Raw genomic sequence first — 27892 nt, forward strand, 5'->3', positions numbered from 1 at the left:
GTTGCAGAAGGTTCAATGCAGAGAACACAAAGGGACAATCTAAAATAAAGGGTATTATTCTGAAGGGTGTGCAGGAACAGAGAGACCAGGATGTGTATGTATGTAAGCCACACCTGGCAGGACTTGTGTAGAAAGCTTTTAATAAGGCTTGCATTATTTTAGACTTCACTAATAGAGGCATAGGGTACAGGAACAGTAAGATTATAAAGAACTTGTATGATACATTGATTATATTGCAGTTGAGTGTTGTTTACAATTTTGGGATCAATACAAAGGAAGGATGTTAATGCTTTGGAGAGAGTCCAGAACAGATTTACAAGAATGGTTCTATTAATAGGATATTTCTGTTATGAGGAAAGAAGTGTAGTATAGTGTAGTGAAAGTGTAGTGGAGTCAGGTTTTATTGAAACATTTAAGGTGGTAAAAGAAGACAGGAGACTGGTACTAGGTTAAAATGCTCAGTGGCTGGTGCAGGCACGGTGAGCCGATAGTGTTTTTTCTGTATCATTAAAATTCTATAACTTACTCTACCGTCTTTATCTAGTCAATTAAGAATTACATCTAAATGGTACAGTGCGGCCGACTGTCCAATAGTGAAAGTTTTCATGAGAAGAATGGGCTGTAGATTGTAAAACAATGTGTTCAGTCTCCAAGAGGATTGTAAAGAAATGAATGCATTGATTCTGATGGCTTTATAAGACGGTGAAGGGGGTTTGCCCACTGAGGAGAGAAGGAGGCAATGAACGGTATTAACTCTGAGGAGGTGAGATAGCAGTGACAGTTCCCCTCTGAGGGGACTGCAGAGCAGTGAAGACTCACCCTCTGAGGGGACTGTGAAGCATAGAACAGTACAGGCCCTTTGGCCCTCAATGTTGTGCTGACCTTTTATCCTACTCTAGGATCAGACAAACCGACACACCTTCATATTACGATCATCCATGTGCCTATCCAAGAGTCTTTTAAATGTCCTGAATGTATCTGATTCTACAACCACTGCTGGCAGTGCATTCCATGCACACACCACTCTCTGTGTAAAGAAACTACCTCTGACATTTCCCCGAAACCTTCCTCCAATCACCTTAAAATTATGCCCCCTCATGATAGCCATTTCTGCCCTGGGAAAAAAGTATCTGACTATTCACTCTATCTATGTCTCTCATCATCTTGTACAGCTCTATCAAGTCACCTCTCATCCTTCTCCAATCCAATGAGAAAAGCCTTAGCTCCCTCAACCTTTCCTCATTAAGACGTGCCCTCCAGTCCAGGCAACATCCTGGTAAATCTCCTCTGCATCCACTCTAAAGCTTGCACATCCTTCCTATAATGTGTATGTAAGTAAGTGCATATGACCAGAACAGAACAAAATACTTCAAGTGTGATCAAAGTAGAGATCGATAAAGCTGTAGCATTACCTCACAGCACTTAAATACAATGCCCCTACTATTGAAGGCCATCACACCATATGCCTTCTTAACAACCCAATCAACTTGAGTTGCAACTTGGAGGGATCTATAGACAGAGCAGTGATGGTTCACCCTCTGAAGGGACTGTCAAGCAGAGCAAGTTCACCAAAACAGTGAGGGCAAACACTCTGAGAGGGACTGTGGAGCATTGTGGGTTCAGCCTCTGAGAGGGACAGTGGCACAGTGAGGGATCACTCCCTGAAGGGAACTGTGGAGCAGTGAGGGATAACTCCCTGAGGGGAACTGTGGAGCAGTGAGGGATCACTCTCTGAGGGGGACTGTGGGTCAGTGAGGGATCACTCCCTGAGGGGGACTGTGGGGCAGTGAGGGATCACTCCCTGAGGGGAACTGTGGAGCAGTGAGGGATCACTCCCTGAGGGGAACTGTGGAGCAGTGAGGGATCACTCTCTGAGGGGAACTGTGGAGCAGTGAGGGATCACTCCCTGAGGGGGACTGTGGAGCAGTGAGGGATCACTCCCTGAGGGGAACTGTGGAGCAGTGAGGGATCACTCTCTGAGGGGGACTGTGGGGCAGGGTGGGAACATTCCCTGAGGTGTCTGTGGGGCAGTGAGGGATCACTCTCTGAGGGGGACTGTGGGGCAGGGTGGGAACATTCCCTGAGGTGTCTGTGGAGCAGTGAGGGATCACTCTGAGGGGGACTGGAGCAGTGAGGGATCACTCCCTGAGGGGGACTGTGGGGCACTGAGAGAGCACTGTCTGAGGCGGACTGTGGGGCAGTGAGGGATCACTCTCTGAGGGCGAATGTGGGGCAGTGAGGGATCAATCTCTGAGGGGGACTGTGGGGCAGTAAGGGTTCATTCTCTAAGGGGGATGGTGGGGCAGCGAGGGATCACTGCCTGAGGAAGAGGTGGAGCAGTGAGCTATCACTCTCTGAGGGGGACTGTGGGGCTGTGAGGGAGCACTCTCTGAGGGGGACTGTGGGGCAGTGAGGGATCACTCTCTGAGCAGGACTGTGGGGCAGTAAGGGATCACTCTCTGAGGGGGACTGTGGGGCAGTGAGGGATCACTCCCTGAGGGGGACTGTGGAGCAGTGAGGGATCAATAGACATATAGACAATAGGTACAGGAGTAGGCCATTCTGCCCTTCGAGCCTGCACCACAATTCATTATGATCATGGCTGATCATCCTCAATCAGTGTCCTGTTCCTGCCTTATCTCCATAACCCTTGATTCCAGTATCCTTGAGAGCTCTATCCAACTCTTTCTGAAACGATTCCAGAGACTGGGCCTCCACTGCCTTCTGGGGCAGAGCATTCCACACAGCCACCACTCTCTGGGTGAAGACGTTTCTCCTCATCTCTGTCCTAAATGGCCTATCCCTTATTTTTAAGCTGTGTCCTCTGGTTTGGGACTCACCCATCAGCGGAAACATGTTTCCTGTCTCCAGAGTGTCCAATCCTTTAATAATCTTATATGTCTCAATCAGATCACCTCTCAGTCTTCTAAACTCAAGAGTATACAAGCCCAGTCGCTCCAATCTTTCAACATAAGATAGTCCCGCCATTTCAGGAATTGACCTCGTGAACCTTCGCTGCAGTCTGTCAATAACCAGAATGTCTTTCCTCAAATTTGGAGACCAGAACTGCACACAATATTCCAGGTGCGGTCTCACCAGGGTCCTGTAAAGCTGCAGTAGAACCTCTTTGCTTCTATACTCAATTCCTCTTGTTATGAAGGCCAGCATGCTATTAGCTTTCTTCACTACCTGCTGTACCTGCATGCTTGCCTTCATTGACTGGTGTACAAGAACACCCAGATCTCTCTGTGCTGCCCCTTTACCTAAATTGATTCCATTGAGGTAGTAATCTGCCTTCCTGTTCTTGCCACCAAAGTGCATAACCATACACTTATCCACATTAAACTGCATTGGCCATGCATCTGTCCACTCACCTAGCCTGTCCAGGTCACCCTGTAATCTCCTAACATCCTCCTCATATTTCACCCTGCCACCCAGCTTTGTATCATCAGCAAATTTGCTAATGTTACTATTAACACCATCTTCTATATCATTAATGTATATTGTAAAAAGCTGCAGTCCCAGCACTGATCCCTGCGGTGCCCCACTGGTCACCATCTGCCATTCCGAAAGGGAGCCATTTATCACTACTCTTTGTTTCCTGTCAGCCAACCAATTTTCAATCCAAGTTAGTACTTTGCCCCCAATACCATGCGCCCTAATTTTGCTCACTAACCTCCTATGTGGGACATTATCAAAGGCTTTCTGCAAGTCCAGGTACACTACATTCACTGCATCTCCCTTGTCCATCTTCAGAGTTATATCCTCAAAACATTCCAGAAGATTAGTCAAGCATGATTTCCCCTTCATAAATCCATGCTGACTCTGACCTATCCTGTTACTACTATCCAGATGTGTCGTAATTTCATCCTTTATAATAGACTCCAGCATCTTTCCCACCACTGAGGTCAGACTAACTGGTCTATAATTTCCTGCTTTCTCTCTCCCACCTTTCTGAAAAAGTGGTACAACATTAGCCACCTTCCAATCCACAGGAACTGATCCTGAATCTATCGAACTCTGGAAAATAATCACCAACGCATCCACGATGTTAGAGCCACCTCCTTCAGTACCCTGGGATATTGACCATCAGGCTCTAGGGACTTATCAGCTTTCAGACCTAACAGTCTCTCCAACACCAATTCCTGGCAAATATAAATTCCCTTCAGTTCAGGTCCTTCAGCCACTGTTACCTCTGGGAGATTGCTTATGTCTTCCCCAGTGAACACAGATCTGAAGTACCAATTCAACTCTTCTGCCATTTCTTTGTTCCCCGTAATATATTCCCCTGTTTCTGTCTTCAAGGGCCCAATTTTAGTCCTAACCATTTTTTTCCCTTTCACATACCTAAAAAAGCTTTTACTATCCTCCTTTATATTTTTGGCCAGTTTACCTTTGTACCTCATTTTTTCTCTGTGTATTTCCTTCTTAGTAATCCTCTGTTGTTCTTTAAAAGCTTCCCAGTCCTCCGTTTTCCCACTCATCTTTGCTATGTTATACTTTTTCTCTTTTGACTTTCTATGTTTCTTAACTTCCCTCGTCAGCCACGGCCACCCCTGCCTCCTCATAGGATCTTTCTTCCTTTTTGGAATGAACTGATACTGCATCTTCTGCATTATACCCAGAAATATCTGCCATTGTTCCTCCACTGTCATCCCTGCTAAGGTATTGCACCATTGAACTATGGCCAGCTCCTCCCTCATAGCTCCATAGTTCCCTTTATTCAACTGAAATATTGTCACTACCGATTGTACCCTCTCCCTCGCAAATTGCAGATTGAAGCTTATTGTATTATGGTTACTATCTCCTAATGGCTCCTTCACTTTGAGGTCCCTGATCAATGCTAGTTCATTGCACAATCCAGATCCAGGATTGCCTTCTCCCTGGGGGGCTCCAGCACCAGCTGTTCTAAGAATCCACTCCCTGAGGGGGATCAGTGCTCAGTGTCTGCCCCACAGTGGTGGGAAAGATGCTGGAGTCAATTATATAGGATGAAATTATGACACATCTGGATAGCAGTAACAGGATAGGTCAGAGTCAGCATGGATTTATGAAGGGGAAATCATGCTTGACTAATCTTCTGGAATTTTTTGAGGATGTAACTCTGAAGATGGACAAGGAGATCCAGTGGATGTAGTGTACCTGGACTTTCAGAAAACCTTTGATAAAGTCCCACAAAGGAGATGAGTGAGCAAAATTAGGGCACGTGGTATTGGGGGCAAAGTACTGACTTGGATTGAAAATTGGTTGGCTGACAGGAAACAAAGAGTAGTGATAAATGGCTCCCTTTCGGAATGGCAGGCAGTGACCAGTGGGGTACCGCAGGGATCAGTGCTGGGAACGCAGCTTTTTACAATATATATTAATGATATAGAAGATATCAAATTTGTTGATATAAAAGATATCAACATTAGCAAATTTGCTGATAAGGATCACTCTCTGAGGGGGTCTGTGGGTCAGTGAGGGATCACTCCCTGAGGGGGACTGTGGGTCAATGAGGGATCACTCCCTGAGGGGGTCTGTGGGTCAATGAGGGATCACTCCCTGAGGGGGAGTGTGGGTCAATGAGTGATCACTCCCTGAGGGGGTCTGTGGGTCAGTGAGGGATCACTCCCTGAGGGGGACTGTGGGTCAGTGAGGGATCACTCCCTGAGGGGGACTGTGGGTCAGTGAGGGATCACTCCCTGAGGGGGACGGTGGGTCAGTGAGGGATCACTCCCTGAGGGGGAGTGTGGGTCAATGAGTGATCACTCCCTGAGGGGGACTGTGGGTCAGTGAGGGATCACTCCCTGAAGGGGACTGTGGGGCAGTGAGGGATCACACCCTGAGGGGGTCTGTGGGGCAGTGAGGGATCACTCCCTGAGGGGGTCTGTGGGTCAGTGAGGGATCACTCCCTGCGGGGGACTGTGGGTCAGTGAGGGATCACTCCCTGAGGGGGTCTGTGGGTCAGTGAGGCATCACTCCCTGAGCGGGACTGTGGGGCAGTGAGGGATCACTCCCTGAGGGGGACTGTGGGTCTGTGGGTCAATGAGGGATCACTCCCTGAGGGGGACTGTGGGTCAATGAGGGATCACTCCCTGAGGGGGACTGTGGGTCTGTGGGTCAATGAGGGATCACTCCCTGAGGGGGACTGTGGGGCAGTGAGGGATCACTCCCTGAGGGGGACTGTGGGTCAGTGAGGGATCACTCCCTGAGGGGGACTGTGGGGCAGTGAGGGATCACTCCCTGAGGGGGAGAGTGGGGCAGTGAGGGATCACTCCCTGAGGGGGACTGTGGGTCAGTGAGGGATCACTCCCTGAGGGGGACTGTGGGGCAGTGAGGGATCACTCCCTGAGGGGGACTGTGGGTCAGTGAGGGATCACTCCCTGAGGGGGACTGTGGGTCAATGAGGGATCACTCCCTGAGGGGGTCTGTGGGTCAATGAGGGATCACTCCCTGAGGGGGACTGTGGGTCAGTGAGGGATCACTCCCTGAGGGGGACTGTGGGTCAGTGAGGGATCACTCCCTGACGGGGGACTGTGGGGCAGTGAGGGATCACACCCTGAGGGGGACTGTGGGGCAGTGAGGGATCACTCCCTGAGGGGGACTGTGGGTCAGTGAGGGATCACTCCCTGAGGGGGACTGTGGGTCAGTGAGGGATCACTCCCTGAGGGGGACTGTGGGTCAGTGAGGGATCACTCCCTGAGGGGGTCTGTGGGTCAGTGGGGGATCACTCCCTGAGGGGGTCTGTGGGTCAGTGAGGGATCACTCCCTGAGGGGGTCTGTGGGTCAGTGAGGGATCGCTCCCTGAGGGGGACTGTGGGTCTGTTGGTCAATGAGGGATCACTCCCTGAGGGGGACTGTGGGTCAATGAGGGATCACTCCCTGAGGGGGACTGTGGATCAGTGGGGGATCACTCCCTGAGGGGGTCTGTGGGTCAGTGAGGGATCACTCCCTGAGGGGGACTGTGGATCAGTGAGGGATCGCTCCCTGAGGGGGACTGTGGGTCTGTGGGTCAATGAGGGATCACTCCCTGAGGGGGACTGTGGGTCAATGAGGGATCACACCCTGAGGGGGACTGTGGATCAGTGAGGGATCACTCCCTGAGGGGGACTGTGGGTCTGTGGGTCAGTGAGGGATCACTCCCTGAAGGGGACTGTGGGTCAATGAGGGATCACTCTCTAAGGGGGACTGTGGGTCAGTGAGGGATCACTCCCTGAGGGGGACTGTGGGTCAATGAGGGATCACACCCTGAGGGGGACTGTGGGGCAGTGAGGGATCACTCCCTGAGGGGGACTGTGGGTCAGTGAGGGATCACACCCTGAGGGGGACTGTGGGTCAGTGAGGGATCACTCCCTGAGGGGGACTGTGGGTCAATGAGGGATCACTCCCTGAGGGGGACTGTGGGTCAATGAGGGATCACTCTCTAAGGGGGACTGTGGGTCAGTGAGGGGTCACTCCCTGAGGGGGACTGTGGGGCAGTGAGGGATCACTCCCTGAGGGGGACTGTGGGTCAATGAGGGATCACTCCCTGAAGGGGACTGTGGGGCAGTGAGGGATCACTCCCTGAGGGGGTCTGTGGGTCAATGAGGGATCACTCCCTGAGGGGGACTGTGGGGCAGTGAGGGATCACTCCCTGAAGGGGACTGTGGGTCAATGAGGGATCACTCTCTAAGGGGGACTGTGGGTCAGTGAGGGATCACTCCCTGAGGGGGTCTGTGGGTCAATGAGGGATCACTCCCTGAGGGGGACTGTGGGGCAGTGAGGGATCACTCCCTGAAGGGGACTGTGGGTCAATGAGGGATCACTCCCTGAGGGGGACTGTGGGTCAGTGAGGGATCACTCCCTGAAGGGGACTGTGGGGCAGTGAGGGATCACTCTCTGAGGGGGTCTGTGGGTCAGTGAGGGATCACTCCCTGAGGGGGTCTGTGGGTCAGTGAGGGATCACTCCCTGAGGGGGACTGTGGGTCAGTGAGGGATCACTCCCTGAGGGGGACTGTGGGTCAGTGAGGGATCACTCCCTGAGGGGGACTGTGGGTCAGTGAGGGATCACTCCCTGAGGGGGACTGTGGGGCAGTGAGGGATCACACCCTGAGGGGGACTGTGGGGCAGTGAGGGATCACTCCCTGAGGGGGACTGTGGGGCAGTGAGGGATCACTCCCTGAGGGGGACTGTGGGTCAGTGAGGGATCACTCCCTGAGGGGGACTGTGGGTCAGTGAGGGATCACTCCCTGAGGGGGTCTGTGGGTCAGTGAGGGATCACTCCCTGAGGGGGACTGTGGATCAGTGAGGGATCGCTCCCTGAGGGGGACTGTGGGTCTGTGGGTCAATGAGGGATCACTCCCTGAGGGGGGACTGTGGGTCAATGAGGGATCACTCCCTGAGGGGGACTGTGGATCAGTGGGGGATCACTCCCTGAGGGGGACTGTGGATCAGTGAGGGATCGCTCCCTGAGGGGGACTGTGGGTCAGTGAGGATCACTCCCTGAGGGGGACTGTGGGTCAATGAGGGATCACTCCCTGAAGGGGACTGTGGGTCAGTGAGGGATCACTCCCTGAGGGGGACTGTGGGTCAATGAGGGATCACTCCCTGAAGGGGTCTGTGGGTCAGTGAGGGGTCACTCCCTGAGGGGGACTGTGGGTCAGTGAGGGGTCACTCCCTGAGGGTGCACACATTCCCCTCTCACTCTGTCCGTTCCTCCCACTGTTCCCCCGCCCACATCCGGCCGGTCCTGCCCGGACCGTGTTTCCGGGAACACAGCGCCTCTCCCTCTCTGGGTGGCTCCATCTCCGCTCTCTCCATTTCCCCGGTTCATCTCGGGATCCTCGCAGGTTGGTCTCTTTATCTTTATATCCCCGTCTCTCTCCCTCTGTGCAGCTGCTGTCTTCAGGCCTCGCTCTTTCCCCACAGACCCTGCCCGCCGCCTGCACCTTCATCCCGTCTCCCTCCCAGACCCGGTCCCGGCCATTTCACACCGACATCTCACTCACTCCCCACCCCCCAACACCCCACCCCCACCCCCCAACACCCCCCCCCAACACCCCACCCCCCAACACCCCACCCCCACCCCCCAACACCCCACCCCCCAACACCCCACCCCCCAACACCCCATCCCCACCTCCCAACACCCCATCCCCCAACACCTCCACCTCCCAACACCCACCCCCCACCCCCCAACACCCCACCCCCCAACACCCCACCCCCCACCTCCACCCCCCACCTCCACCCCCCAACACCCCACCCCCCAACACCCCACCCCCACCTCCACCCCCAACACCCCACCCCCCCAACACCCCACCCCCCCAACACCCCACCCCCCACCTCCACCCCCCAACACCCCACCCCCCCACCTCCACCCCCCAACACCCCACCCCCCAACACCCCACCCCCCAACACCCCACCCCCCAACACCCCACCCCCCAACACCCCACCCCCACCTCCACCCCCCACCTCCACCCCCCAACACCCCCACCCCCCAACACCCCCACCCCCCAACACCCCCACCCCCCAACACCCCCACCCCCCAACACCCCCACCCCCCAACACCCCAACACCCCCACCTCCCAACACCCCACCCCCAACACCTCCACCCCCCAACACCCGCACCCCCACCCCCCAACACCCCACCCCCCAACACCCGCACCCCCAACACCCCCACCCCCACCCCCCAACACTCCCACCCCCCAACACTCCCACCCCCAACACCCGCACCCCCCACACCCCCACCCCCCAACACCCCCACCCCCACCCCCCAACACCCCCACCCCACCCCCAACACCCCCACCCCCACCCCCCCAACACCCCACCCCCCAACACCCCACCCCCCAACACCCACCCCCCAACACCCCACCCCCCAACACCCGCACCCCCCAACACCCCACCCCCACCCCCCAACACCCCCACCCCCCAACACCCCCACCCCCCAACACCCCCACCCCCCAACACCCCCGCCCCCAACACCCCGCCCCCCAACACCCCCACCCCCCACACCCCCACCCCCCAACACCCCACCCCCCAACACCCCACCCCCCAACACCCCCACCCCCCAACACCCCCACCCCCCAACACCCCCACCCCCAACACCCCACCCCCACCCCCCAACACCCCACCCCCCAACACCCCAACACCCCCACCCCCAACACCCCCACCCCCAACACCCCCACCCCCCAACCCCCCAACACCCCCACCCCCCAACACCCCCACCCCCACCCCCCAACACCCCCACCCCACCCCCCAACACCCCACCCCACCCCCCAACACCCCCCAACACCCAACACCCCACCTCCCCACCCCCACCTCCACCCCCAACACCCCCACCCCCCAACACCCCCAACACCCAACACCCCAACACCCCACCTCCCAACACCCCACCCCCACCCCCCAACACCCCACCCCCACCCCCCACCTCCACCCCCAACACCCCCCCCCAACACCCCCACCCCCCAACACCCCCACCCCCCCCCCCCACCCCCCCAACCCCCAACCCCCAACCCCCCAACACCCCACCCCCCCACCCCCCACCCCCCCAACACCCCACCCCCACCCCCCAACACACCCCCACCCCCCCAACACCCCCACCCCCCCAACCCCCAACACCCCCACCCCCACCCCCAACACCCCCCAACACCCCCAACACCCCCCAGCACCCCAACACCCCACCCCCCACCACCCCCAACACCCCCCAGCACCTCCACCCCCAACACCCCCACCCCCCCACCCCCCCCACCCCCCAACCCCCAACACCCCACCCCCACCCCCCAACCCCCCCACCCCCCAACACCCCCCACCCCCAACCCCCACCACTTTTCCTCCCCCACCCCCAACACTTTTCCCTCCCCCACCCCCAACACTTTTCCCTCCCCCACCCCCAACACTTTTCCCTCCCCCACCCCCCAACACTTTTCCTCCCCCACCCCCAACACTTTTCCCTCCCCCACCCCCAACACTTTTCCCTCCCCCACCCCAACACTTTTCCCTCCCCACCCCAACACTTCCCCCTCCCCCCCATCACTTCATCCCCCCCCATCACGTCACCCTCTCTGCAATCACTTCACCACCCCATCTCCACATCCCCATCACTTCCCCATCCCTTCACCCCCGACACTTCCTCACCACCTCAATCACTTCACCTCCCCATCACTGCCCCATCTCCTACCGCAATCACTCTCCCCCATCCCGTCATTCCCCCCCCATCCCGTCATTCCCCCCCCATCCCGTCATTCCCCCCCATCCCGTCATTCCCCCCCCATCCCGTCATTCCCCCCCCATCCCGTCATTCCCCCCCATCCCGTCATCCCCCCCCATCCCGTCATTCCCCCCCCATCCCGTCATTCCCCCCCCATCCCGTCATTCCCCCCCATCCCGTCATTCCCCCCCATCCCGTCATTCCCCCCCATCCCGGCATTCCCCCCCATCCCGTCATTCCCCCCCCATCCCGTCATTCCCCCCCATCCCGTCATTCCCCCCCCCATCCCGTCATTCACCCCCCCCATCCCGTCATTCCCCCCCCATCCCGTCATTCCCCCCCCCATCCCGTCATTCCCCCCCCCCATCCCGTCATTCCCCCCCCCATCCCGTCATTCCCCCCCCCATCCCGTCATTCCCCCCCCCATCCCGTCATTCCCCCCCCCATCCCGTCATTCCCCCCCCCATCCCGTCATTCCCCCCCCATCCCGTCATTCCCCCCCCCATCCCGTCATTCCCCCCCCCATCCCGTCATTCCCCCCCCCATCCCGTCATTCCCCCCCCCCATCCCGTCATTCCCCCCCCCATCCCGTCATTCCCCCCCCCATCCCGTCATTCCCCCCCCCATCCCGTCATTCCCCCCCCCATCCCGTCATTCCCCCCCCCATCCCGTCATTCCCCCCCCCCATCCCGTCATTCCCCCCCCCCATCCCGTCATTCCCCCCCCCATCCCGTCATTCCCCCCCCCATCCCGTCATTCCCCCCCCCATCCCGTCATTCCCCCCCCCATCCCGTCATTCCCCCCCCCATCCCGTCATTCCCCCCCCCCAACCCGTCATTCCCCCCCCATCCCGTCATTCCCCCCCATCCCGTCATCCCCCCCCCCCCATCTCGTCATCCCCCCCCCATCTCGTCATCCCCCCCCCATCTCGTCATCCCCCCCCCATCTCGTCATCCCCCCCCCATCTCGTCATCCCCCCCCCATCTCGTCATCCCCCCCCATCTCGTCATCCCCCCCCCATCTCGTCATCCCCCCCCCCCCATTTCGTCATCCCCCCCCCCCCATTTCGTCATCCCCCCCCATTTCGTCATCCCCCCCCATCCCGTCATCCCCCGCCCATCCCGTCATCGCCCCCCCCATCCCGTCATCCCCCCCCCATCCCGTCATCCCCCCCCCATCCCGTCATCCCCCCCCCCATCCCGTCATCCCCCCCCCCATCCCGTCATCCCCCCCCCATCCCGTCATCCCCCCCCCCATCCCGTCATCCCCCCCCCATCCCGTTTCCCCCCCCCCCAACCCCGTCATCCCCCCCAACCCCGTCATCCCCCCCAATCCGTCATCCCCCCCCCCATCCCGTCCACCCCCCACCCCCCCCCCCACCATCCCGTCCTCCCCCCCCCCCCCACCATCCCGTCCTCCCCCCCCCCCCCCACCATCCCGTCCTCCCCCCCCCCCCCCCCCATCCCGTCATCCCCACCCCCCCCATCCCGTCATCCCCACCCCCCCATCCCGTCATCCCCACCCCCCCCATCCCGTCATCCCCACCCCCCCATCCCGTCATCCCCACCCCCCCCATCCCGTCATCCCCACCCCCCCATCCCGTCATCCCCACCCCCCCCATCCCGTCATCCCCACCCCCCCCATCCCGTCATCCCCACCCCCCCCATCCCGTCATCCCCACCCCCCCCCATCCCGTCATCCCCACCCCCCCCATCCCGTCATCCCCACCCCCCCATCCCGTCATCCCCACCCCCCCCATCCCGTCATCCCCACCCCCCCCATCCCGTCATCCCCACCCCCCCCATCCCGTCATCCCCACCCCCCCCATCCCGTCATCCCCACCCCCCCCATCCCGTCATCCCCACCCCCCCATCCCGTCATCCCCACCCCCCCATCCCGTCATCCCCCCCCCCCATCCCGTCATCCCCGTCATCCCCCCCATCCCGCCATCCCCCCCATCCCGTCATTCCCTATCCCCGCAATTACTTCTCCAACTACCATCTCCAACACTTCCCCCACCCCCCCAATAACTTCCCCACCCCCAATCGCTACCCCCACCCCCAATCGCTACCCCCACCCCCAATCGCTACCCCCACCCCCAATCGCTACCCCCACCCCCAATCGCTTCCCCCACCCCCAATCGCTTCCCCCACCCCCACCCCCAATCGCTTCCCCCACCCCCACCCCCAATCGCTTCCCCCACCCCCAATCGCTTCCCCCACCCCCACCCCCAATCGCTTCCCCCACCCCCACCCCCAATCGCTTCCCCCACCCGCCACCCCCAATCGCTTCCCCCACCCGCCACCCCCAATCGCTTCCCCCACCCGCCACCCCCACCCGCTACCCCCACCCCAATCACCTCTCCAACTCCCATACCCCTGGAATCACTTCCCCATTCCCCTCATAACTGCCCCACCCTACACCCTCTGAACCACTTCTCCACCTCACTTCCCCACCTGAATAACTTTCCCAACACCCCCCACGGTTGGGTAAAGGAGGTTCCTCTGTATTTGGCAACCAAAGCTGATCAGGTTACCCCAGAGGTCAAATGTGAAAGTCTACAGCCCACAGTACTGTAGTGGGTGAGCCCTGTAATCGCAGATGGCAATTAAAGTTGCTTTGGTCCATTGTACAAAATTATTTAATGCCAGTGTTAATTATTGAACAATTTCTTGCCTTTTTAAAGCATCCCATAATCTGCAACTGAAATCTGTTGAGTTACCCAATTTCCCCCCACACTAAAAGAAATAAACTCAGGTCAGAGAATTAAAAGCAACGTCAGTGGAAGTGTTCCTAACTCTGAACCAGGAGGCCTGACTCAAGTCTCACCTGGTCCTGAGGTGGATAATAACATCTTCAAGCAGGTTGATCAGGAAAATATTATAAAACAAACCAATGGAAGCTCCTCTTGTCACAAAGTGGTAGTGTCCTTGACCCTGGACCCAAGAGTAGACAGACAGGAGGCTGGAAGAACACAGCAATGAGGCAGCATCAGGAGGTGGTAAAGTTGACGTTTCGGATGTAACCTTCTTCAAGACTGACCTGAGGAAGGGTTACACCCGAAACTTCGACTTCCCCACCTTCTGATGCTGCGTCATTGCTGTGTTCTTCCAGCCTCCTGCCTGTCTACTTTGGATTCCTTGGACTGAAGAGGCCTGGCTACTCCATAGAGGTATACCAACATACAAACTATACAAACGGGTTGATTGGAAAATTTAAAACTAAAGCCTTCCATTTTTAAAGTGCTGATACTTTGAGGAACCAAGCATAACTAAAGATCCTGAGTTGGATTATTGAACTGGTTTCAGACAGGACGGGCATTTGGACTGGGCACATTCTGTGGTCAAGGGAGAAATCCACAAACGATCAACTCTCCAAGGTCCCATTCTTATTGCTCTGACTGGAAATTGGACTGGGCCATGACAGCTTCCATTGTTGAATAGTTCACAGACACTCATTGCAAATGACCACTTGGTCAAGATGCTTGGGAAGTTAATATCTTCAGAAAACCAATCCCAAGAACAAGACCACAACTTGTTGTACGTGAGATGCCCAGATGTTCACTTATTAGAATGACACACCTTTTAGTGTAATTACATCACTTTGGTAAAACATTATGATAGAAGTTCATTTTAGAATTGTCTAATTGAACTGCATTAAAAAAGTCGACTGTATATTTAACCTTTCTCACTTGCACCAGGAATGAGCATGTCAGCTGAAGTATTAGAATAGTATAGAATAGCAATTTATTGTCACTTGTATTTATGAAAATACATTGAGAATGTGTATAAGTCGCCACAATTTGGTGCCATGTTAATTACAGAAGTTATAAAAGAACTAATTGAGACAAAGTTAGGACAAAGTTCATCTTTTGCTTCCCCCATGGCAATCTGGGTTTATGGAGTGGCTACAGGACTCCACTGCCAAAGTTGCCCCTGAGGCCACCAAAGCAAGGATTTCCAGACCAGACCCACTGCGTTGCCAACTTTGAAGCCACTGCATTGCACCATAGCACGAAGGGACAGAGTGGACCCACCAAGGTGCTGACGCTGAAGCCATCGCCACTTCAGTTGCCACATGAAGCTGCCACATTTCTTCCACAGCCACAAGGAACGAACCTGAACCACCATGCTGCATGGAGGAACAGATCAGACCCACTATGATGAAGCCTTTGATAAAGCCATGGCCACGAGAAATGGATGTCTGGATCCACCTCACTGCCACAGCGGATCCTGGTAACCACCTTCCTCCTCTGCAGCTGCAGAAAAGAAGAAAAAGTGAACTTTGATACAAAAGAAAACTGAAGAAATAAAGAAACAAAACAAAAAGAACAAAGAAGAATGCAGCTGGCCAGGTGAGCAGGAACATACAAGCACAGAGCCCGAACACTTCCTCCCCTGCCGTTGCTGCTGTCTTGTAATAAGTATTGATGATTTTAGGACTGTCACCCGTGAAACTGGCTGAGTTCAGAGTGATAGATATTTTGCAGTATCAATGTGTGAAATAACCTCTGCCTTTATATAATCCTGTTGCCATCAAGAACATTTCAACATGTTTCTTGGATAGGGCAGGAAAAGAAAGACCTAAAAAAATGCTGAATATTAAACAGCATTATTTGAGTTTTGTTTACTCTATCTCCTCATCTTGAATTTTGATTCCTTTTCTTTCCCTTGTCTCCTGTGGGTGTTGACTCCTTGCTGGGATGTAGTTCCATGGGTAATATACATCTTTTGTACTTTTGTACCCAAATGACCAATAATTTACATTGAGGTTCAAAGGTGACAAAATGTTTGGCTACAACATGTGCTGGGATCATATCTTTTTAAAGAATATGATAATTAGGCAGAAAATTTGCTTGTCATTCTTGTAAGCAGTGTATCTTATTGATATATTTTGTAAATTGAGTAATGATTTCTGCCTGCTGAGTTTTTTGAGGAAATTTAGATTGAGCATCTTAACATCCTGTCCCATTTTTACCTTTGACAGCCTGGAAACAGATATGTTCTGTTTATTGAAATCTTGGCTTTAAGCTGTTACTAGGATAATGATGTGTATGTTGCTGATGAGCTGCTGTGTGACTCGAGGTGAGATTGTTTCTGTTTAGGACTGCGTTAGTGAGTGTGCAGTGGTTTCCAGTGTTGAGAATGATTGCTTCTGAAAGAGTGCAAACCTTTCTGATGTTTGGGGGAGGCATGGTTTCTGTGACAGCAAATTTCAACCCTGTCGAATTGTGGCAAGAATTCAGAGGTCCCTGTGATATACATAATTCCGTCAGTAGCAGTGTACAGCAAAATAATGAAAACAAAATGAGCCTATAATTGTCAATATTGTAGTAAAATCATGTTATTGAACTAACTTTAGTGAGTGAGGAAGCTAACAAACCAAGCAAGGGATAAATAGAATATCTCCCTCTTGGACTGAAAGCAGCAAGCATGTCCATATGTTATTGGTAAATTCTGCAGTGTTTAGTTTCTCCAGTATCCTGATAATTGATGGTGACAATAATGATGAGACATCAGAAGCTATTGTCAGGAGGATTTCCATGAGTTGTGACAGTCAGATATATCTAATTTTCCGTGGTTGAATTATTGTCTGCGCAAACATTGGCTTGAGTCTGGGCTTGACAGGGTAATAGATTCAGAATTGGTCTTTGGCTATTATCTATGTTTGGTGAAAACTTTAGAATTGAGATAATACATTTCTTCACTAAAAGGGTTTTGAATATTTGAAATTTCTGTGCCTGGAGCTGTGGATGCTCTGTCAGTGACTGATGGATTTTCTTCTTGAATACTCAAGGAATTAAGGCATATGGGGGTTCGTGTAGGAACTTGTAGCTATGGTAAAAGATCAGACATGCTTTTATTGAATGATAGAGCAGGCTTGTCAGTCTGAACATCTTGTGCTACTATTCCTTATTTGTATACAAATATTTTGAGTATAATGTTGGAATTAAGATTTTATAAGAATTTGGGATTGTATTTTTAATTTAGGTGAAAATGAAATGGGGGTCATTTGACCTGACCTGAATTCTGATTACAGTTAGCCTAGCTACTTTGATTATTAAAGAGAGGTCAAGGGAGTTTTACTGTGAAGAAGGTACAAGGGATTCAGACTTTTAGACAATGGCGTAGAACATCTGCAGTGACAGTGAATAGACTCGAGGTCTCCAAGTTTGTGCGAAGTATTAAATATGTTAGTTTCGCAGTTTAGTTAGTTTCAAGTTGGAGTTGGGGTTTTAAAGGTTAGCTGGTTAGTAATTCTACCTGAATGCAAAGTCATGGTGATTCATATTGCCATGTAGGTAGACTTTGAGAGAGGAGGGTTTCTCAGATAGCTCTGGAGCTAGCAGACCTAAGTCAGTCTGCCAGGATGAGAGAGAGCAAGTTTCTGTGGTTTACCGTGCAGGTTGGAGCTATTGGTTGGATTGAACAGACCAAATTCATGAGGATTTAAAACTAGGCTGGAAAAAGCTTGAGCCAGAGGATTGCTAGAAAAATTCATCATGGAAGACAGTTCTGTGGTTAAAAGTTATCAGACTGCGAAAGGAAATGGATAGAATTAAGGTCACTGAAGCTAAGAATCACTTTGGCTTGCTCTGGTAGAATTGAGCTTGAAAGGTGTAAACTATGTCTATGAAGTGAGTGTGGGTGTGTATTCAAAGTAGGAAGGAAATATTCTACAGTTCAGACTAAAATTTGATGACATAAATGATGTCTCATTGATGTTTTTATTTATTTGTTATCTTGTGTGTCTGAAAACCTGAAACCTGGCATTCTTTCAGCTGGAAGTTGGAATTTCCTTCAGAATGATGTTGGTTTCTCTAGGAAATATAACAATGTCAAGGTAGGGTGTAACTGGTGGGAGCTGTTTGCAATGTAGAATTAACTAGATCTTTCATTTTGATGAAAGTACTTGTTATTTTTCTCCAGATGATTTAATGCCCTGAGAGGTTTTGTAAGAGGGAGCAATGGTAAATCAGTAGAAAGTAGGACACAAAGATTAAGGGGATAAAGCTAAATTGGAAAGAGGGTAGGAGTTTTGTGAAGTATATTGAAAAGGTTAGGGGGAATGTAGTAATTGTCCCATTATGAAATTGAACACCTGTTCTTCCTCCTGATCAGTGAACAGTAGTGCATCCAGCGTGTTGTATTTGAATGAGTGTGACACTGGGTTCAGAGTCTGCACAGGCCTGGTATCGGCTTGAGAGAGGCATGGTGAACATGAGGCCTCTCATTGTTTCAGTTGAAAGAAAAGGCTTTTTGCAGCCTGTGGTTTTGCTGAATATGGGTTGACATTCTCCCAGCCTAGCTGCAGCATTTCATTTGGCAGAACTGGGTATCCTGGTTTGCTCTGCAGCAGGATGTAGTTTTGGTTCTGAGATCCTGTAGCTGAGCTTGGTTATGTTTTTGAAGCTTTCACGGGGATTGGCTAGCTTGTATTTTACATTGGCAAGCACCTCCCTTATAAACAATGAAAGTACTTTTGTCTGTACGCCTCCTCAAAGTAGCATGTCACAAACTTTCTGCTTCTTGGAAAATGACTTGTGTAGAAATTGCAACAGAACCAGGCCCAACTCGACCATTCCATATTCATGTTGTCCTCCATATGAGCACAGGATCAGTGTGCCTACCCCTCACTGGATCCCGTTTTATACATAGCTTTAAACTCCAGCTGTGGATTGAAGAGAGCTTCCTACTCTAACCTTGCCACATATCATATTTGTGTCTCCTTGTATCACCTCTGTTCTAGGCTAAAAGATGAAAGCTAATCTTTTGTTGTATGAACAACCTTTTATGGGATGTGGGTGTTGCTGGTAAGGCCAGCACTTGGCCATTGCTTCTTGCCCTTGGACTGAGTGCCTTGCGAGGTCATTTCATTTCAAAGTCAACCACTTTCCTGGGACTAACTTTCAATGGTTGCCTTGAGTTTACATTCTGAAAGCTGCTGTGATGGATTGGAACACATATCCCCAGGGTTTAAGTTTGCTGTCCTGACTTACTAGTCTTTCGATATTAATACGATCCTTAGAGCAGTGTTCCTTCATCTTTCACCTTGTCCTTCAGGGTTACTATCTGTCCATCTTACCTCTAGGTTTAGTCTACTTAACTCTCCCCACTCCATTGTTGACTGTTAATGTTCCCTCAAGTTATTCAGCAATCTAGCCAGCTATCATGATAATTGCTAGCCAAGCATTACCCTCCCAGGAGAACTAGGTCTGAGCAATAAATTCAGTCTTGTCATCCTCATCCTGGGACTAAATTGAACCGGAAAAGAAACATGAAGAAATCTGACAGCGTATGGATGTGAACAAAGTGACAATGTAGAATCAAGTATGACTCAGGGCCAGCTGAGGAATAGCGCCACCGTTTTCCTAGGCAAGAGAACAAGGGACCAAAGATATTAGAGGATGTTTCAGGAAACAGTGAGGAAAAGAAACAAATCACTACAGCTGCCCCCCCCCCCCCCCCCCCCCCCCCTGCCCAGCCAAGAGCCAGACGGAGTGCAGAACAGCAGTCGTGTTGTAGTCAGGAGCTAGGCATCATTTCTTACTCTGTACAAGTTGCAGTTTAGGTTAGATTCCCTCCAGTGTGAAAACAGGCCCTTTGGCCCAACCAGTCCACACCGACCCTCTGAAGAGCAACCCACCCAGACCCGTTTCCCCTCTGACTAATGCACCTAACACTATGCTCCTGAATGCAAAGTGCTCCCACAAACCACCCCCCCCCCCCCCATCTTTGGATTGTGGGAAGAACCCCCCTCCCCCGAGCACCCGGAGAAAACCCACGCAGACACTGGGAGAATGTGCAAACTCCACACAGACAGTCACCCGAGGCTAGAATCGAACCTGAGACCCTGGTGCTGTGAGGCAGCAGTGCTAACCACTAAGCCACCATGTTTTGAAAAGCCACCTTTTTATATCAGCTTTTGTTAAGATTAGACTGGAGTTCTCTCCTGAATTGCCTGCTTTCTGGGTTATATCAATATGTTAATATTTCAATCCTTAACATTTTTTTTTCATTTAATTAAAATGCCCTCCAATGAGTTAATTAACATGGGAATATACTCTGGACAACAAACTCTACTCCAGAAACGATATTGGGAATAAGGAAATAATTTGATTCTGATTCCATTAGCTCTTTGGGCATGTGATGCTCGTTCTTTGTTTGTTGGTTTCTCACAGCCAGCCTGTGAAGAAAATATCACATTTTTACAACTTTGACAAATTAACAGCTGCAGCAGCTTGCTGTTGACTGACTCATTGCAGTTCTTTTAAATTCGACTCTTCACACATTATTTTGGACGGTTAGAAAAAAAACTTGCGGCTTCTGAAGAGTTTATTTCTCACTCAAGTGAACGGTATCAGTGTGGAGTTATGGAATTATTTTTCCTCTCAATTCCAGTATCCTGAGTTTGTGTCAAAATGCTCCGAGGACACTTTTAGGAGAATTAGCTTGGTGATAAGCCTCCAAGTGGTACTGTTGCCTTAACTTCTAATGAGAGATTCTCTCACCCACCCATTGCATCGATTGCAAATGCAAAATTTTCAGTTCTGACAAACCATGTTTATAGTCTTTACAAGGTGCATTGAAAATTTTAGAGTTGTGTTTTGCTGAACTGTTCTGTTTGGATTGTTCTGGTTTGGATTTCATTGCAGTGAAAAGAAATAACTTAAATTTATATGGTGTTTTTTTACAGCCTCATTGTCTCAAAGTGACTGTATTCAATGAGTTATTGTTGACAGTAGTTACTGTTGTAATATCAGAAATGTGGCAACAAGTTCCCATGAACAGCAATGTGATGATGATGATTAGATCTGTTTTTTATTCGTTGCCAAACGTTAGTCTCCAGACATAAGCCTTCAACAAAAAAGCTAAAATAGATTCACTGACTGAAGAAGTGTTTTCTCAGCTATCTATGAAAACCAAGCAGCAGTGTTCCTGAGACTACAGTAATGCTGTCTGGTGTTAATGCTCACTTGAACTATTGATGCAGTTACTAATTCATTTTCTGCTCTTGTCTCAAAAAGAAAAAGAAACAGAATTTTCTAAATTCTTTACTCTTTTGCAGGAAGCTTAAAATATTGGCACCATGACCGACTCGAAGTATTTCACCACTAATAAAAAAGGTGGGTTTTTTGGTGTGATTTCTTCTTGATTGTTTATTGTGACTGCACGTGCAACCTGGCAAAACCCTGAAGCTTACTGAAGTTTACGGTGTTTTAAGTTGTGTGACTATCCAGTATTGCACTTTGGGAAACTAAAGCTCAGATTATAGGCTTGACACAATGATCTTCTTTCCATTATCAGCAGAACTGTTGGGAAGACAAAAGAGAATCCGAGGCGTGAGCCAACAGAAGTGGGTGTTGTGGTTGCTTTCTGCCAAGTTCCTCTGCTCAATGCAGCAGTGGTGTATGCAGAAGGGAAAAAAAAATGCGTTGAAGTGTTTGAATCTGCAGTGCTGTAACACTGAATATGCACTGTGTATAAACACTAGTGCTGTGCAACAGTTTCTGGCCATGAAGTAGAAAATTGTGATGAATAAATGCCCTGAAAGGTAGAATTTGACCAAGTCTAAAGTATACAGGGTTTTTATAGTAAGATGGGCCAATGGGCTGAGAAGTGGCAGATGGAGTTTAATTCAGATAAATGCGAGGTGCTGCATTTTGGGAAAGCAAATCTTAGCAGGACTTATACACTTAATGGTAAGGTCCTAGGGAGTGTTGCTGAACAAAGAGACCTTGGAATGCAGGTTCATAGCTCCTTGAAAGTAGAGTCACAGGTAGATAGGATAGTGAAGAAGGTGTTTGGTATGCTGTCCTTTATTGGTCAGAGTATTGAGTACAGGAGTTGGGAGGTCATGTTGCAGCTTGTACAGGACATTGGTTAGGCCACTGTTGGAATATTGTGTGCAATTCTGGTCTCCTTCCTATTGGAAAGATGTTGTGAAACTTGAAAGGGTTCAGAAAAGATGTACAAAGATGTTGACAGGGTTGGAGGATTTGAGCTAAAGGGAGAGGCTGAACAGGCTGGGGCTGTTTTCCCTGGAGCGTCGGAGGCTGAGGGGTGACCTTATAGAGGTTTATAAAATTGAGGGGCATGGATAGGATAAATAGACAAAGTCTTTTCCCTGGGGTCAGGGAGTCTAGAACTAGAGGGCATAGGTTTAGGGTGAGAGGGGAAAGATATAAAAGAGACCTAAGGGGCAACTTTTTCATGCAGAGGGTGTTACGTGTATGGAATGAGCTGCCGGAGGAAGTGGTGGAGGCTGGTACAATTGCAACATTTAAGAGGCATTTGGATGGGTCTATGAATAGGAAGGGTTTGGAGGGATATGGGCTGGATGGTGGCAGGTGGGACTAGATTGGGTTGGGATATCTGGTTGGAATGGACGGGTTGGGCCGAAGGGTATGTTTCCATGCTGTACATCTCTATGACTCCATGACTTAAAATTCATCAAGATTTAATTTGATACAAGCAAGGAGCTCAGCTCGTGGATGGATTAGTTATTGTGAATGTGAGCCCTTGTGCTCACCAGATAAATTCCACTGTAGTGAATATCTTTTTCTTCAGTGTACCAGGAACTTTTATGCTGATTTTTGGACTCTTCAGCAGCAAACCCAAGTACATTTCTGCTAACTCATTTTGGTTTAGGAATTTATGCAACCAGATTCTTAGTATTACCATGAGCTTGTCTGTTTTATGGTACCCAGTATTTGCTAGTGGTGCCTTAATCCATGGTGCATTTGCTCTTGTCAATGGGTGAGATGGGAAAACACACAATTTGTTTATTTTTTGCATTTCCTGATAAAAATATGCCATATGACATTGTATTGAACTATTAAGTTTTACCATTGGCCTGTGTTGAGGAGGTTGACATTGGCTTTCGGAGATAGTAAGTGTTCTACAGCTCCATCCGAACATGTGAATTAGGAGCTCCTCAAGATTGCTGCACTGTCGCAGTAAGATCATTGATCTGATTGTAAAATGAAATCCATGTTCTTGCATACACCTGATAATGTTCAATCCTTGCTTAATAAGAGTCTGTTTACCTTTGTCTGAAAAATATTCAAGGACTATGATCCCACCACCTTTTCAGAAAGAGAATTCCAAAGACTCTTGAAGCTCTGAAAAAAAATTGCCTCATGTCTATTTTGAATTGGCAGCCCCTCATTTTTAAACAGTGACCCCTAGTCCTAGATTCTCCCATAAGAGGCAAGATTCACTACCCTATCAAGATCATACTTCATATTTTTCAGTTTATTCATGGTGCACATTCCCTTCACGAAGAACTCCAATAGACTGTTCAAATATGATTTCCCTTGGACAAAATCATGTTGATTTTGCCTGATTGACCTTGAATGTATCCAATTTTCCCTATGACAAATGCTAAGCTAACTGACCTGTAGCCTCCTGCGTTCCATCACCTTTTATTGAATAGAGGACAGTGAATACCCAAAAAACAGCATTCCGGATTCCAGTTCCTGGTCATTGTCCAGGGACTGTGGCAGGATAATAGAGAGGTTGGTTGATGATGGAGTAAGGGAAGATTGGTTCCAAGATTCAACAGTCTATTACAATTTGTGTGAATAATGGTCTTGGTACCAGTGGTTTAGTGATCATTGTGGATCCAGTGAACTTGGGGAGAAGGAATAAAAGGTTGAGAAACAAAGTGAAAGAACTTTCTGCTGCATCTATGGCACATGATATTCTGCTTAATCTTGTCCACTTTTGTTTTTAAACATTCCAGGAGAGATATTCGAATTGAAGGCTGAACTGAATAATGAAAAGAAAGAGAAAAGAAAAGAAGCAGTTAAGAAAGTCATTGCTGCAATGACAGTTGGCAAGGATGTGAGGTAAGAATGTGGAATAATCAACATTTACCTCTGAAGGTTTCTCTCTCTAACCATGGTGGATATTGTGGCCTGTATCTTGCAATCCCAGTAATGGTGAGCATTGAAGATGCTATTGAGCACCATAACTTGTAGGGAACTGATTTACACTCAAATCTAGAAATTATGCTGTGCCTAATACTGCTGTTTGAGTAGCCTGGTGTCTCCTCCACCTGGCTCCTCAGTCCTGCTAGTGTTAGAAATGGCTATTCAAGGAAAGGAAAAGCAGGAATTGGTAGGGAATGGGAAGGGTGGTGGAACTACTGGGAAAGCTGCAATTGAAATTACATCAAATAAAAATTGAAAATCATTTAAAATTACACATTCTAATTGGTCGTCAACCTGAAGTGTTAGCTTTCCATCCCACGATGCTATCCCTGTGTTATGACACAGGGATAGCAAGTCAGACCAAATCAGACTTACTAACACTGGATTTGCAACAGAGTGAAATTAAAATATTTCACCCTCAATTGTCCAATTCTAACCAGATTTTAAGAATAACAGATATCATCGCCAAGGATATAACTGAAAACAGAAATTAAATAGTGAGTTTTAAGAAGATTTGTAGCTCAGGTTCTGGGTGTAAGGTTGCTCATTGAGCTGGAAGGTTTGTTTTCAGTTGTTTTGACACCATACACTTCTCAAAAAGCGATCTGAGATTGATGGTTGAGGATCATTTTTGGGCTGGATAGAAGGAACTGGAGTGATTATTAAGTTCTGAAATGTATGATAAAAATGTTCTTTGTCTCAATTCAAGTAGATTCATTATTAATTATAGGGATGTTGGTGTTGCTGGCATTTATTTCTACCCCGTGGTTGCCTTGAGAAGGTGGCGACGGGCCACATTTCTGACTTGCTGGAAGGTCTTTGACACAGCTGATTAGCTTGTTAGTCCTTGTCACAGGACAGTTAAGTGTCAGCCCCCTTTTCTGTTGGACTGGAGTCAAGTGTAAGACTAGATGGTGCAGTCGTAGCAAGTTTCTTTCCAAGATGAACCTCACTGAACCTCATGGAGTCCTACAGCACGGAGACAGGCCCTTTGGCCCAAACTGGTCCATGCCAACCAAAACATCTGTCTGTGCTAACCCTATTTCCCTGCACTTGGCCTATATCCTTCTAAACCTTTCCTATCCGTGTATTTGTCCAAAAGCCTTTTAAATGTTGTTTATACACCCACCTCAACCACTTCTGCTGGCAGCTCATTCCATATGCATACCACTTTCTGTGTAAAAAAAGTTGCCCCTCAGGTTCCCTTTTATTCTTTCCTCTCTAACCTTAAACTGATGCCCTCTAGTTCTCGATTCCCCAACTCTGGGTAAAAGGCTGAGTGCATTCACCCTATCCATGCCTCTCATGATCTTATATGCCTTTATAAGTTTGTCCCTCATTCTCTTACTAACGAAAAAAGTCCTAGCTTGTTCAACCTCTCCTTTTTAATTGGACCGTTGAGACCTGGCAACATCCTTGCAAATTCCTTCTGCACTCTTTCCAGTTTAATAACATCCTTCCTATAGCAAGGTGACCAAAACTGAGCACAATACTCCAAATGCAGCCTCACCAATATCCTGTACAACTGCAACGCAACTTCCCAACTTCTAAACTGTTGAAGGCCAGTGTGCCAAAAGCCTTCTTCGCTGCCTTGTCTCAGAGAAGTGTGCACCTGAACTCCAAGGTCCCTCTATTCCAATAAACTCCTTAAGCCCTACCGTTTACCATGAAACTCTTACCTCGATTTGACTTTCCAAAATGCAAGACCTCACACTTAGCAAACAGAGTTTAATATAGATATTTCTCGGCCCATTTCTCCAGTCGACCAAGGCTCTACTGCAATATCTGACAACCTTCCTCACTGTGCACGATATCTCCTATTTTAGTGTCATCTGCAAACTTACTAATCATGCCTTGTACATTCTCTTCCAAATCGTTGATACAGATAACAAACAGTAATTAGCCCAGCACTGACCCCTGAGGATCTCCTCTCGTCATCTGTTGGTCATTAAGCATTTTCACGGCTAGCTCTTTATTTCCAGACTTCACCCTGGATAGCAGTTAATGAACTTGAAATGAAATATTCACCAAAGTGTAAACATTTAACAAAAGGATATTTCCATTTTTCCTGTGCTGTGGAAAGGGAGTTTGCTTTGTGGCTCCAGATGATGTGATTGGGAATTTTTCCAGATTCCTGTGGTGCTGTTTTTGTGGCAGGTTGGAATCCGTGTGTCTTGCCAGTACCATGTGTTGTAATATGTTGCAATAAGGTAACCTGAAGCTACCCAGTACCTGCAGCATGCAGCGAATTTGCATTTATTATTGACAACACTAGCAATATGGATTGCCAAGTTATTATTTAGTAACCAAAACCAGTGGCTCGTGATAGGACAATTGTAATGGGCTGACGCCAACTGCTAGTGAAGAGTTACATACAAACATATGTTTGAATTAAGAGCAGAAGTAGCCATTCGGCCCTTTGCCATTCAAGCAGATCATGGAGTTATAAGCATGGAAACAGACCCTAAGCCAATCTATCTGTCTCTATCAACTTACCTCTGGCTTAAACTTTCAATGACTCTGCCTCCACTACTTACTGAAGCAGGTTCCAAAATTGTAAAAGCCTAAGAGAAAAGCTCTCCTTATCTCTTCTAATAGAGTGATCCTTAATGTTGAAACAGTGTCTGTGTTCTGGACCCACTTATAAGAGCCTTTTCACATACGTATCAAGCCCATTCATATAACTGTAATCAACCCACCCTCCACGTTTCTAGAATCCAGTGAAGATAAGCTCAGCAGGTCCAGGTCTGTCTGTCTTTAACATTCTGCTCATTTCAGGTATCGATCTACTAACCTTCCTCACAACTGCCTTGAATGTATTTACATTCTTCCTCAAATAATGAGATAAAATTGTACATGGTATTTGAGGTAAGGCCTCATCAATGCCTCATAATTGAGGTACACAATGATTATTTTTAATCTCCAATTTTTCTCTCAAAGTGTCACATTCTATGCACTACCATAATCACTTGCTGTACTTACTAACCATTTTGTAAATTATGCGTTAGGACGCTAAGATCTCTCTGCACCTGGAATACTGCAGTCATTCTCTGTTTATATAATAGTCTTGCTGAGAAGGTGAACAACCTCTCATTTTCCCACATTGGTACTCCATTTGATAGGATTTTTCCAATTCACTAAACATTTCTATATTGGTATACATTCTTGTTATTGCCATCTTCACCATATACATTCCTATCCAACTTTGTCATTTGGACATTTAGCCACCATGACTTCAAACCTGTTGTCTAAGTCATTGGTATGAATTTTAAAACATTGACAGCTGAGTACATATCCCTGTGGGACTCCACTCATCACATTCTGTCAACCTGAAAAAGACATGTTTACATGTCCTGTCTTCTCTCAGCCAAGCAGTCTTCTGTCCAGGCTAGGATGTTACCCTGTATATCATGAACTCCCATTTGGAGTCATAATCATTTATGTTGCATCTTCTCAAGTTCTTCTGGAAACTGAAGTACAGGACATCAACAGTCACCCCTTAATTTACAATGCATGTTACTCCCTCAAAGAATTCCAATAAATCGCTTAAATATGATTTTCCGCTCACAGAACTACACTTGCTCCTCTTGATTACCTTGAGAATTTTCCCATGTATCCAGTTATAACCACCTGAGTGATCAATCAGCTTATAGTTTCTTGTTTTTTGCCATGCACAATAGAGGGAGTATATTTGTAGTCTTCAAATCTAATGGAACTTTTCCAGAATCTAACAAATTTTGAAGGAGTACTATTACAACACTAGCCATCACTTTTAAGATCTGAGTATGTTA

General features: G+C 49.5%; 1 protein-coding gene across 2 annotated transcripts in view; it reads left to right on the forward strand.

Annotated features, from left to right (window-relative positions):
• The first annotated feature begins 8698 nt into the window (after positions 1-8698).
• Positions 8699-27892, forward strand: part of ap2b1 (adaptor related protein complex 2 subunit beta 1) — a 310350-nt gene continuing 291156 nt past the window's right edge. For both annotated transcript variants that reach the window (XM_072589357.1, XM_072589358.1), the window contains exons 1-3: positions 8699-8810; positions 21233-21290; positions 23912-24017. In XM_072589357.1, the coding sequence (XP_072445458.1) occupies positions 21254-21290; positions 23912-24017 (143 nt within the window). In that variant the 5' untranslated portion in view covers positions 8699-8810; positions 21233-21253. The remainder of the gene's footprint in view (positions 8811-21232; positions 21291-23911; positions 24018-27892) is intronic.

The sequence above is a fragment of the Chiloscyllium punctatum genome, chromosome 19 (genome assembly GCF_047496795.1).
Source record: "Chiloscyllium punctatum isolate Juve2018m chromosome 19, sChiPun1.3, whole genome shotgun sequence".
In the NCBI taxonomy this organism is placed as follows: Eukaryota; Metazoa; Chordata; class Chondrichthyes; order Orectolobiformes; family Hemiscylliidae; genus Chiloscyllium; species Chiloscyllium punctatum.